Consider the following 14,450-nt stretch of genomic DNA (forward strand, 5'->3'; position numbering starts at 1 on the left):
GTGTGTGTGTGTGTGTGTGTGTGTGTGTGTGTGTGTGTGTGTGCGTGTGTGTGTGTGTGTGTGTGCGTGTGTGTGTGTGTGTGTGTGTGTGTGTGTGTGTGTGTGTGTGTGTGTGTGTGTGTGTGTGTGTGCGTGTGTGTGTGTGTGTGTGCGTTTTTCTCTTCCAGCTGAATTTATCATACCACTCTTCATCTCTTCTTCTTCTCTCTTTTTCTTAACCTCTTTCTGTCCCTTTTTCTCCTCCCAATCTCCTATTCATGGCTTTTTGTCTGTGGTCCTGTCCATCACTGTTTGTCATACGAGCCCTGTGTCCTTTCCATCTTCCTCTTTCTTGCTATAATCAAGTTAAGTGCCCATAGTCCACGTCTGTGTGCAGTAGACCATAAGCCTGCTAAGATAGAAAGAGAGAGAGAGGGAAGAGAGGGGGGGGGGGGTTAGGGGAGGGTGAAGATATTTATTTATTAGCTAAATAATTTTGATAATAGCTCCATAGACTGAGAATACAAGTGTGTGTGTGTCTGTGTGTGTGTGTGTGTGTGTGTGTGTATGTATGTATGTGTGTGTGTGTGTGTGTGTGTGTGTTTATTGTACATTGTGTGTTATTTCACACAAATGTTGTTATCCATTTAAATGGTATCCTTATGGCAAGAAATTGTCACTAGATATGACAACAATTGGAGGGGAAAGTTCATATCACAAATGCTTACCTTGATAAGGTGGTGACACGATGGCAGGGAATAAGCCAATTTAAATATGAAATGAGACATCTTAACTACCATTTGTAGCTATTCAATGTTTTTTATTTTATATTTTGTTAATAAAAAACAGAGAGGTAATGTTTTCATTACTTGGATTTTGGTCAGATATGCAACGTAGTTTGGACTTTAAGGGCAGCCGTGGCCCACTGGTTAGCACTCTGGACTTGTAACCGGAGGGTTGCCGGTTCGAGCCCCGACCAGTGGGCCGCGGCTGAAGTGCCCTTGAGCAAGGCACCTAACCCCTCACTGCTCCCCGAGCGCCACTGTTGTAGCAGGCAGCTCACTGCACTGGGATTAGTGTGTGCTTTACCTCACTGTGTGCTCTTTGTGTTTCACTAATTCACCGATTGGGTTAAATGCAGAGACCAAATTTCCCTCACGGGATCAAAAAAGTATATATACTTATACTCAGAGGCGCACCTTGTCAACAGGCAAACCAAGCAACTGCTTGGAGCCCCGAGCCGCTAGGGGGCCCCCGACCTGGTCTCAGCCCGTTTGCCGGTGGGTCAAGCGAGAATTTCGTCCATAGAGATTGAATGATGTATTTTGCGTGTTCCTGCCCTGTTGTACAAACAGTACGTGCATATGTAGGCCCTATGCTATGGCCTTATGAACAGCGGATCTGTGTTCAAAAAAGTTCAAAGAATCCGCACATATTTAGGCAACTGTGGTAAACGTCAATCGAGGGTGCAGTGATGACGGATCAACATCGGATTTTGGCATTTAGCCTACTCAATGAAGCTATAGTAGGCTAATGTTAATTGGCAGAAAGATTGAACATGGTTTGCTACATCTATACGACAGTAAACTTCAGCTAGCTAGCGGCAGTTACAACTAGTTAAGCAAAGAGATGGTTAACGTTATGTTTGTATTAGGGCTGTCAGCCATAACATGTTAATCGCGATGCAGTAAGGACCAAGCATACTTTCATACGTTAATTTGTTAGATTGCCCGATTGACGCAAAGTGCGTCAAAAAACACACCCTTTCTTCTTTGTTACATTGCTCCGGAACTGTTCATTGCAGCGAGAAAAAAATAAAACTTGTATTGCGTGACAGAGCAGAAGTGGGACTTTCCAACGAGACTACACACGTGTCTGTACGATCAAGTATGAAAATAAAAGAAAATCATGAAATTAAATCAAATTGCATCATATTTACAGTCTATACTTCTCTGCGTTCACCTGCTCACCCATTACTATCGTTTGAATTACTCGCAAACCCGTGATCGCATATATATGGCAAGCATATCAGATGAAAGAGGAGACACAGGGCTATCCATTGGTACCATGAATATCGATCCTTTTGACTTATAAAAACAGACGAAGTAACTGCAAAATAATAACGTCATGTACACAAACCAACGCTGCACACCCATTACTCTTGTTTGAATTACTCGCGGACCCGTGATCGGATAGATATGCCACGCACGTCAGATGAAAGAGGAGACACAGAGCTATCATTTGATATCAAGTACATCCTTCTGGGTTATAAAACAGACGAAGTGATAGCAAAATAATAACTTCATATAGCTGGACTTACCCTACGTTTACGAATTTTTGTCTGTTTTTGTGGCAAAGCATGTTTATAATCCAACGCTATCGTGTGTTTCTCTATGGCAAAGCATGTTCATACACCATGCACTCAAAATTATATTTTGTGAGATACATGTCAAAATATAAGAATTTTTATAATACGCTTTTTGTATTTTTATCATTTAACATAATAACCTAATGGTGATATAACATAATGGTGATAACACTTGTCGGTAGGGCCCCCTTGGAATTTTTGCTTGGGGCCCCCACAGACCCTAGAATCGCCTCTGCTTATACTACTTATCTTTATTCGAACCTCACTTACTTTACTGTAATATCATTTGGTGTAACACCTTTCCGAGCTATCTGTATAAATTACAATTACTTCAAAAGAAAGTTATTCGCACCATCTCCTGGTGACATTTCAGTGACCACTTAATTTAAATAAATGTCAAACTGTTTTATTTCATTGCATGGCTATTGTTGCCCATTGGATGGATTTTAAAACATTATATTGTAACATTAATGATTTGCAAACATTTATTTGAATTGTTATCAAATAATAGTGATTGGATTAAGGAGAAAAATAAGATACTTAGAATAACCCATAAATTAGGTCAGCATAACCCAGAAATGACAGTGAAAATAATATAAATCCTGGGTTGTATAAGATAGCCTACCCAACAATTATGTAGGTTTAACCTAACTGTTTTGTTACGATAACCCAATGTTTGGGTTAGACTATCAACCCAACTCATTGGGTTGACCGAACAACCCAATTTTCGGGGCTAATATAACTCAGTGCTGGGCTCGACCACTATTTACCCAGTGGATGGGTTGAAATTGGGTTGTTTTTAACCCAATGTTTTTTAGAGTGTACTGGTCCTCTCTTTGAGAGCTCAGCTCAGGCGTATTAAAGCTTGCCGACCTGAATATCTTCCTAAACGTATGTACTGTCTATCAGGTTATAAACCAATCCAATGCTTGTCTGTGTGTACTTGTTCCTATCTGCAGTCCCCTGCATATACACAACACCAGAAAGAAACTCCTTATTAAGGGGAAAAAAACGGAAACACAAAAACAAGCAAGATATGAATAAAAACACATCTTATCGAATCAAAGTTAATTATTTCAATAGTTTAATTTGAACTTGGCTGAATTGGCTGTGATAATGATGGTGACAACAGATTCTTCATCAGAACATCCTCATGTAGCCTGGGAGAACCCAGATGAACTTCAAATTGAGATTTGAGAAGTGGTCTGGTGTTAACCAGGCTATCCTCCATGATGATTGAGAACTTGGAATGAAATTAGACAATCACCTGACATTCACCAGGCTAGATCTTTAGCCTACATTATTAAACAAAATAATCTAGGCTACTAAATAATGGTTTAAATTATATTATTGCATCCATTTCAACAGTTAATAACAGAACAGAAAATAGGTCAAATGTTTTTTTGTTGGATGTAAGGAACTAAAGCTCTCTTCAAGTCCTATGGCCGACCAAAGGATGTACACCCTATTAATAAGCAAATAAACATTATATTTCAATACATTAAAAAGGAAAAATACTTGTACTTCTGAATACTTAAGTACCGGTATTGAATCTGACTTAGCAACTTAAGTACCGGTATTGAATCTGACTTAGCAACTTTCACTTGTATTGGAGTAATATTTGTGTATCTTTACTTTCACTTAAGTAAAGGAATTGTGTACTTTGTCCACCTCTGCCGATTACATCAGGTTGGCCATCATTCCAGAATGAAAGAATATTTGCGGTATCATGGGCCACAATAAATGTCTGATATAGAACCGCAAGTGAATGTCAGCCTCAAATGTCAGATACAGACACCTCTGATTAAGGTAAAAGGTTGACATTAACAAGTTACACACAAATAGTTGAAATGAAGGCTGGAAAGAAAACACACACACACACACACACACACACATGTACACACGCAGAGAGAGAGTGAGCTTTTTTTTACCATCTTCTCTTCTATTAAAACTCTTTCTTTTCTCCATGTCTGCCAGACACATCAATGTTCATTTGTAAAGAAGCCCTACATACATCCTGCAGATACATTTTTCATTCACAGAATCCTCCTTATTTTTTATCCTTTTCATTGCAAAATCTTTTCTCTGCCTTCGTTTCCCCTGTGAAAGCAAAACAAGTCTATTTAGATCCCAGGTGAGATCTAAACTGAGGCAGCTGCGTCATTAAAACATTCAAGCAGCAATTAGGGCCAATTACTACCAGTAATTACGAATGCATATACTTTCAGGAAGTGCAGCTATTATTAATTGCCAACTTGGTCAGAGTACTTGGAACCACAGTTTGTGTCGTCTCAGTACAACAATAAAGCCTAATGTCCATCAACAGGAATCCTAGTTACCTCTGATACCTTCTTTTATTAAAGTAAACAGATTTTTTTTTTATTACACATTCTATTACACCGTTTACATACGTCATACTATGCATAGCATATTTGATTATCAGGAGCTATTTTGAAATCCCATATCTTGAATGTTCAGAAATCTGATGAACACATACAAATGTTCTTTTGTTCTTTGACTCATAGTGACAGCCTGCCTCACCCAATACATAGCCGTCCTTACTGGGTGAAAAATAGCTTAATTCAATGTTCTTGAATGTGCCACACTCTACCCAGCATCCCCTGGGACTAATGGCACTTGTTCCTGTTCCTGAGCTTCTTCCTGTGATCCTGTGATTAACACTGTAACTGCTGTCATCAATCCCCCCCCCCCCACACACACACACACACCCACACACACACACACACACACTCCCCATGCTGAACTAATTGTGCCATTGCTTAGCAGAGAGGAAATGGTAGAGTAGTGGCTTGGCATTGTGGGGTGGGAATGACATAGGGAGGTTAAAGCCTGAGTTAACCCTTACGGGAATGTAAGAAATTGATCGTTCTAAAGAGTATCTGGGTTCATTGAATTTTAGAACCTTACATTGTTGCGGAACAGAATCTTCTGTTAGAATATTCAAAAATCCCCTGCTGAAGGGTTAAAGCACCTTTAGAACAATGAGCAAAGCCTGAGAAGTTGTACAAGTAGAATATAAGGAAGCTGGCTAAAATGAAAGTAAATAGAGGTAAATACAAAGGACTAGCATTGTACTAGCCACACAAAAATGAATGTGACCTGCAGAACTAGCTTGACAGGATGTGGTTGAGTAAATGAGAGTGAACCTGATGGGTTTGAGGTCAGACTGAAGTGTCCTCATAACAGCAGGGCGTAATGCACATGCTCCAATGTCCTCTGTTTGGTCCGTGTGTTTGGTGTGTCCATTAGTCACTTGTTTCAGTGATGTCTGGCCTTGTAGTGCTTTTTCTGTAGACATTTTGTCAGAAAGAAAGAAAGAAAGAAAGAAAGAAAGAAAGAAGAGCAATAGTTTCTCTGTGTAGAGGTGTGTAAACGTTTAATGAAAACTCTTTGCTTTTTAAATGATTATATATATTATAAATGTAGATTACATATTTTAAATCTTTTTCAGAAAATTGATTTTACAAAGTACTATAATATCCTTATTTGGTGTGCATCCCTTTCACTTGACTACTTTTCACTGACATGAGAATAAACCTCTATTTGTGGAATGTCCCTCAAATTTGAAGTAATACGGCTGTTATGGCCTTTGTATGAGGTAAGTAGTTTTATTTCTGCAATTAGACCTAATGTATTGTATTCATGAATCTTAGTTTTTGAGAGAAAAAAAAAACAGTGGGAAACTGCTCATCTCCGATGCAAAATGGCGGATACTTCCGACGACAGGACTGGAACAAAGAACAAATTTGCACAGTGAATGAGTTATCATTATTGTCATCATCACCATCAAAAGTATAATCATTACAGAGGCAGAGGCGCTCTGTCATTTCTCTCGGTGCGTCACATGGCTTGGTCAAAGCCACTGAAAATGCCAGGAAGTGAGTTAATTTGGGGGGGGGCAGATAAAACAGGAAATAGGCTACAAGTGTTGAATCACACTGTCCTTTATTCAGCTCTCCATCACAACAAAACAACACTAAACCTGCTCCCAGAGGTGACAAAAAAACCCACAGAGCTCCTAGAATCGATCTCTCAGAGAAAGCAGCAGCCTGCAAGCTCTCTGTGCTGGTGCCTCCAGCAGATTTTCAATGACAAACACACCACCCTCTCCCCTATTACTTGCCATTGTACTTTTCTGCGCCCCCCCCCCCCTTTTCCCTGCTGTGTATATACCTCTTAGAAGCTATTATGTCTATGAGTCATAGCACTGCATTTCATTACTGTCTTGACCAATAGAAATGGCTCTATACTGCCAACTAGTGGCTGCTTGATGAAAATATCCTTCATTGTTCTCCCAGCACACACACACACACACACACACACACACACACACACACACATCATAAGGATTCATTCATAAAACTGAGACATTCCATCACAGCATGAATGTTTTTTTTGCCAGGAGTATTTTCCTCATTTAACGGACAGATTGTGGATTTGAAACGTGTTTTGTATTTTAGTGCAGAGGCGATATTTTCCTTTGATATTTTCTGCTGGTTTTCTTTAGCTGTCATGTCTTACACTTTGAAAATATTGCTTTTTCTAAATGTTTTATCAGTAATGTAATTGCAAGCGTTTGCTGAATTAAGATGATAACAACATGAGGAAATGTATTTCATGAAGCAAACTGATCACTTCAATGTTTTTTTCCCCCTTTGATGCACTATAATCACTACAATCTTTAGTTTAATAAGCTCAGTGCAAGCTCAGAACTGGTGCAGCGTGGTAATTAATTTAAGCGGAAGCCATTACCAACAAAAATAGGATTAATAAAATAAAAAAAACATTCAGAAAATAATTGAAGTGAGACTTTTCTTTTGCAATGCAAAGTGCTCTATAATTTAAAATACTGCCCTCAACATTATTCTCCTTATTCACATCATCATCAATTTCGCCGTCATTTAATGTATACGATGTGTGAGAAGCATTCATAAAACCCTTCTGAAAAACAGTAGCCAAAACACTGAAATGTTCACTACTATACTACTATTATTTTTGCACAACACTGTCCAGTGGATTTGGACACCAGGTGTCTACCCAGTGCCTTGTGAAATATCCTGTCGGCTCTGACATGGGCAGAGACCGAGATTACAGGGGAATTACAGGACATATAAATTATATATTAACCCAACTCGACATGTTTTATTGCTCCTGCACTGAGGTCAGATGCTAGTATCTAGTCTTAATCAGCATGAGTTAACAATTTATGAAAATGACTGGTAGAGTTCTGTGGTTAAATAACAGCACAGTGTAATGTAAATATATTTGGTCACAGGAGAATGTTTGACATGGTGTGTGTGTGTGTCGAATGGACGCTTTCATAGCAATTCTGTTTCATCACCAAATGGGGGAGCTACAGGGTGATGGATGAGAATTTCACTTCTGCACAGCACCAGGCACGACAACGCAAGAAATGGTCTAATCGATAATTAAGCCATCAATCAATCTGACAAAAGATTAATTTGTGAGAACGAGCCGAGGCACAGGGTGATTTGCTCACTCATTAGCCTCTCATTTAGGGTGAGATATAAACTGTCAGTAGAGGCAGGTTTTGATATTCCTCAAGGATCCTGTGAATTTGTATGAGGTAAATCAAAAACTGATATATTAAATATCGTATATTTGTTATTGCCTTATATTGGACACTTAATCTAGAATATCGGACAGAATAATATCCCCATGCATTCTGGAAGGCTGACATACTAGGCAATGGTACACTGAAGAGGTTGGGATGGTTCCAATAGGCAAGTTCAACGGGTTCAGTCCACAGTAAAACACAGTGCCAAGACTACAGCAGGTGTCTGCGGTCAGAGGGCCTTATGCGTTGTGTTGTGGAGAGGGAGAGCTCAGCACCCCACAGTCCTTAGGTGGGAAGCAGCCCTAGAATCACCAGTGAAGACTGACACTGACTCCCACTAGCACATACTGTATGTGTGAAGATCCCCCTTCAGACAGCCACAACTTTTCCTCAGCACCAGACTTGAGACATTTGAGACTGAGAACTCATAGACTAATGGCCAAGTCAACATGTTTTTTTTTTGTTTTTTTTAAATGGACTTTGCTGAACCCCTTGAAACTCATGCCGCTAGAAGACTGCCAAGCTAGTAGGGAAGGAAACTGTCCTAAGAAACTGAAAATCCGTGCCTCAAGACTAAGGTTCATGGCTGTGTAAAACTATGTGCCCTGGTGCCCTTGAAGACAGGATGTGACCTAAATTTGTGATCATATTGTCCATATGAGTATGACCATTATTAAGTTTTGCTCACTTCTCACACACCCTAATCACCCATAGACTCAGGGTGACAGACAATGAGTATATGGTTTAAGCAGTATTTTCAAATACAGACTTGGCATTACTATCAGTAATCATGCTTGGCCCATGCTGCAGTGTCTTTATGTAGTGTCATTAAGGGAATGGTATATACAGCTCTGGAAAATATTAGGAGACCACTACTGCACATTTTTTTTGATGTCATCCTGGTTGTTGAGTGACATTCGAATGAGTTGACGGTCATATTCAAAATTATGAGACCACTGCAAATTTGAATATGACCGTCAGCTCATTTGAATGTCACCAGAGACTTTCTAATGAGGAGACACAGCACTCAAAAAATACTCCATAGAAATGCATGGGGCTAGTTTGTCACGCCAATATGGCCGTTGTCTACACATATCCCACCCCTTCCTCGGCAAAACGTCGACATGTGAATACATTGAGCCAATCATATGGTGTGTGGTGAAGACATCGTGCCAATCATGTGTTGTGATCTCGCCGCTGGAGCAAGATTGGTGTCGTGAAGCCTTGCGCACGCGCAGTTCGACCCAAAGACTGTGCCCGATGAGTGCCCATAAAACGTTGGTATATGGCCGCCGAGTGGAGGGACTTGCCTAAAAGGACTTTGATGTCACTCAGAAACTGTAGGATGACATCAGAAAACTGTGCAGTGGTCTCTTAAATTTTCCAGAGCTGTATATATTGTATGTCATGTTAACATGATGTCCATGTTAAGGACATCAGATGGGAGCAGACATCTGACATTCTGAGATCTCCCTAAGTGGGAGTAATGATGAGCAAAGAGACTCAGCAGAAATTATGTGAAACTAATGAAGTGTGTGCGTGTGTGTGTGTGTGAGGGGGTTAAGAAGCATAAGATAGATGTTGAAATAAACAGAACAGATAGGATAATGGCTGTGAGAATATAAAAAAAACAGCAAGTTCATTTGAAAAATATGTGAGTGGCCTTGGAGAGAATATGCACTTGAGGACCATTTTTGTTTGTACCAATGGCCAGATTCTGCAGTGACTGATCTCATCGTCCCTTTTCCATTTAGTCAGTAGCCCCTCTGTGATGTTTCCTTTCAGAAAGCCAATTAAAGTACAGCGCTGTGGAAAACAGGTAGCAGTCTCACCATCTCCATTTCACAACATTAACCTTCCCTAACCTATTCCATCTCTGCTCCTATCTAATCTGAACCATCACAACACAAACATAAGACAGCATTTCATACGCATGGAATCTTTATTTCCATTGTAATCATTTTGATTTCGGAGTACACAGCAGCGTTGCCCAATAGTGAGGGTCATCTGCTCTCAAGTCATTGCTATGCATGAGGTACCAATTACATTTTAACATCACATACACTCCCAAGTCCTCATTTAAAGACATTTCCGCCAACTGTGATGTTAAAATCTTCAATAGACTGGTTTTATTTATTTTTATTGTGCATGGATATCTCATTCAAACATAAAAATGAATATAAAACTCTTTGGTTTATAAAGAATAATGCATATGATCTGATTTTATCGTATTGCGAATCAAGTTTACCAGAAACTTAATTAGTAAAGGCTACTACAGTATTTAACAGTATTTTGTTGCATCAACATCAGTTGTTGCATCAACATCAGTTGTTTGCAAATCCCTCCACCCCACTCATTTGGAAAAAAGGGAGGTGTTTATTCTTAAATTGTATTTACTTTCTTTTTATCAATAGTCATATGCTCTTTTTTGATCTCCCCTTTCATCACGCTTGAAGGCATATGCACATGCAAATCCAAAAACACACAGACACAGACACAAACACACACACACACACACACACACACAGGCACACACACACACAGTCACATGCACACTCAGTCACATGCACGCACACCCGCACGCACACACACACACACACACACACACACACACTCAGTCACATGCACGCACACACACACGCATGCGCTCACATACATGTGCGCACACACACACACACACACACACACACACACACACACACACTCAATCCCCCCCCCCTCTCATTACAAATCTCTTTCCAGAAACAGCTGCTCCCACTTCTCCCAGCACTCCTGCACCCCTGTCTCAGTCTGGCAGAACGTCCTGAGGCTCTCATACAACGAGCCGTGCATGTACACGTGCATCGCCACCGTGCCCCTCAGCTTCGCCCTGACCTTCTCCAGGTTGGCCAGCAGCGCCCCGCATGCCAGGCCCTGGTCCGTACCGTACAGGTCGATGTTGAGTCGCAGCGCCCCCCCGTTGAATGTCACAGGGTACGGCGGCGTGTAGAAACTCACAAACGCCGGCTTCTCAGGTGGCCCGCCCACAAACCACGCCAGGTTCCGCCTCCTCAGCACCGCTAGGTTGCTTTCTATTGGCTGCAGGGGCTGCCAGTCCTGGATGATTGCACCACCAGGCAGCTGTAGCCTGGAGACGATGTCTGGTTCCAGCAGGATGGTCCGGAGCTGCTGCTCCGTCTCCAGGGCCAGGTGTGTGCCGTCCGACCCGCCCGCTCCTTCATTTGACATCAGCTTCGCCTTCAGCGCCGAGATAAAGCCATCAAAACTCTCTGTCTCTCCAGATAAAGACAGAATAGCCTGAGAGGAACACCAGGAAATATGAATTAGGAGGGGGGAGGGGGGAGGGGGGAGGGGGGTGAAATGACAGAACATCAATCAGACACAAAGAATAAGGTAATAACACTGCGAGAAGAACATGGAGAAGAGGATAGAGGGATGGAGGAAAGGAGGGAGAATAGTGTGAGAGCCAATTACACAGAATGGAGGGTAGAAAAGTGTCAGGAGTGAGAGGAAAAGTGTGAACAAGTGCACACCGTAGGAACATAAAGAAGTAGGAAGGGGAAGGGGACAACATAATTACAAGGTCTTTGAAGTGCTTGTCACAATGGGAATAGGTGTGTGGTATATAATGGCCTTTGTTGGCTTTCTAGTTTTCCAAGTTTAATCTAAACTTTCAAGTTAATTAAAATAGAGGCTTTCCTGCTGTAATAAGACTGTATGCAAACTTTATATACAGTGAATTTCTGATCAGCTCTTCTTTGCATTCTTTGCATATTGTCTCTAATAAAATGTATTTCCATTCATTCAAGCCACAGCAACATAGAGTAGCTATATGGTACAAATAACATGTGTGTCTATTAAATAAACATGACGATGGCACACATATAATTAAAAGAAAACTGTCAGTGACAGTGTCATAAAGTTTAGATAATGGTGGGTGGCCTATACTGTATCCTATACTGTGTATCTTTGTATTGAACTATGTAATATACTGTAAGACTCTACTTTTCAAAAGGGAACATAAGTGAAAGTAATATAATTTAAATGAACTTTTATGTGGTTGAATAATTAAAAATTCTGTTACGGATCTTATTTTTTGAACATTTACAACACTGTTGCATTCATGCACACATAGTCTGGTATTCATTGTCAGTTGTGACAAGATTTGTATATGATTTTACAGAGTATGTATCCTTTGTGTGATATTGTTGGTGTAAAACTATGTTTGTTTATAATGTAGTTTTCACAATGTTCATCAATGAAAATAAAATAAAACGAATGGACATCAGTACCAAACGTAGGCTGAACATTTTGTCCAATGTATGGGTAAATGAACAACAGAAATTTTTTTTCAATGTATGGGTAAATGAACAGTTGAACATTTTGTCCAATGTATGGGTAAATGAACAACAGATTTTTTTTTCCAATGTGTGGGTAAATGAACAGTTGAACATTTTGTCCAATGTATGGGTAAATGAACAGTTGAACATTTTGTCCAATGTGGATGTTGTAAAGTAGCAGTCAGCTGACCATTCTCCAGAAGGAGGCGTTCACCCCTCCTTTCACACCAGAGAGGCCCCTCTGATAGGTGAAAATCAGTGCAATGCAAAAGTGAGGAAAAGGAAAATAACACCTTTTAACACAAAACATAATATTACAAAAGTGAGGAAAAGAAAATAATACCTTTTAAAAACAAATAACATTACAAACTGTGATGAATGTTTGCACTTGTCTAAGAGGCTTCATATAGTTTTTCAACTCTATCTAGTCACATTTGTTACACACCCTCATATAACATTAACATGTTCTTGCTCAGATGAAACACAAACAAAGGCGTCTGTCAAATCCCATAACCATAACCATAACATGATGATGGTACTCACCCTCCTGGCCAACAGTCGAAACTTGGACAGTTTCTCCGGTCCTGGATCGTCTCCTCGGGTCAAGTGCTTCACCTTGATGCTGGGGTAGAGCTTCTTCATGTAGCTATCAGCAAATGCCTGGATGACCCCTGCCACTCCATGGCCTCTCTCGCTGGGACAGACGCGTAAGCCCTCCACCACCACTGTCTGACCATCATCCACCACTATCCCAGACTCTAATGCCACCTGTTTATGAGGGTATACACATGTTATAGATGCACATTACTACTATTGGTATTTAAAAAAAGATTATACATACAAAGAGTATACATTATATTAAATAATAATATTAATGAATTTTATTGCAATGCAATTAAAACCTAAACCCCTTTCAGAGGTCCCTTGAAAAACTTTACTTTCCCAGAGGAACCTCTCTGAAAAGTTTCCTACAAAGTGGCAGTACTTATACTTCTAAGGGAAAACCTTTAATAATTTTGCCTATAGCCTCACATTACCTAGAGCAAACCCAAGGTCAATCTCTCACCAGTTTGCCTGCTCTCCTGGCCAGTATGACCACTCGGTCCGGTTCGTCCATCCACTCATGATATCGGTGGGGTAGGTAGTCATTTCCCCTGTATATGTCCTGTGATATGGACATGACATCATCATAATCTTCGGGTCTTGCCAGCCAAAACGTCAGACCGTCATTTTCACCCACATAACCCGGCTCCATGTTTTCTCTGTGATCAGGTAGACTAGTTAGCGATAACCGAGACAAAAACAGACTTTGAGAAAAAATGCTTTTGCTGTGATGGAAAGTGTTAACAAATCAGGCAGCATAGCTGAAACAAAAAAAGTAACTTAGTTGCAAGAATAGAAAAATAGAAGTGATTGAACATATAGGCCCGTGTAAACAAAAATAAAGAAATCAGACAATCTTGGCAAAAGAGTGAATGAAGTCGAGTTCAATCCTTAGCCAATTTAGATTTTAAGATTTGGTATGAAAGGTTTTTCGTTCTTCAGTTTCCTTACCATTCAAACAAGAACTGATTCAGAATTCATTCATTATAGCCTACTTACCATTCAAACAAGAACAGTCAGAATTAAAAGGTGCCACGAAAGTCCGCCTGCTGGTCACTTCCTTCCTCATGACGTGGTAGAAAACATATGACTGACCTGCTCCGGACGAAGTTCCATCAGCAAGGGGATCACGGGGAGCTGCATTGGCATAACTACCTTTGGATTTGGGTTGGCGTTCGAAATGCAGGCTATATTTCTTATGTGAATGATTGAAAGAAGGCGTTAACGTTATCTGGCCTATTGATGTAGCCTACACATAAGACAACAGAAAACCCTTGCAGTGTATAGCCTAGGCCAAACATTCCAGTCCTTGATGACTTGGAAGCATCCATGCACATTTTTCAGTGACATCACTTGATAGTTTGCCCTTCAATACTGCGTGTACAAAGCAAAACCAAGTTTCTGTAGCCCATTTTCATGGACTACAGTACTGTATCGCCACCTTGCGTAGAAATCGGAAACCCGCCCGTGTGTGGAGTTAAATGCTCTTAACGGGGAGTAGCCTAACTGTGCTTTGTATACTGAAAGCAAAATTATGAGAAACACGAAGCAAACAATTGCC

The 14,450-nt window shown here is 40.4% G+C and overlaps 1 protein-coding gene across 2 annotated transcripts; it reads right to left on the reverse strand.

Moving 5' to 3' along the window:
- Positions 1 to 9,902: 9,902 nt before the first annotated feature.
- nat16l (N-acetyltransferase 16, like) lies at positions 9,903 to 14,260 on the reverse strand. Of its 2 annotated transcripts, none has more exons than XM_076289736.1 (4): positions 13,889 to 14,260; positions 13,353 to 13,548; positions 12,830 to 13,054; positions 9,903 to 11,243 (listed from the first exon to the last, which is right to left on the reverse strand). In XM_076289736.1, exons 2-4 carry the CDS (start codon positions 13,539 to 13,541, stop codon positions 10,671 to 10,673), a joined length of 987 nt encoding a protein of 328 aa, XP_076145851.1. In that variant the 5' UTR covers positions 13,542 to 13,548; positions 13,889 to 14,260; the 3' UTR covers positions 9,903 to 10,670. The 2 variants fall into 2 exon arrangements, with proteins under 2 accessions (XP_076145851.1, XP_076145850.1); XM_076289735.1 differs by having other exon boundaries at positions 13,353 to 13,563.
- Positions 14,261 to 14,450: the final 190 nt, after the last annotated feature.

This window comes from Alosa pseudoharengus, unplaced genomic scaffold, assembly GCF_046254945.1.
Source record: "Alosa pseudoharengus isolate Yale_2024_CS ecotype anadromous, Long Island Sound unplaced genomic scaffold, YU_APseudo_1.1 YU_APseudo_1.1_scf_17, whole genome shotgun sequence".
Classification (NCBI taxonomy): Eukaryota; Metazoa; Chordata; class Actinopteri; order Clupeiformes; family Clupeidae; genus Alosa; species Alosa pseudoharengus.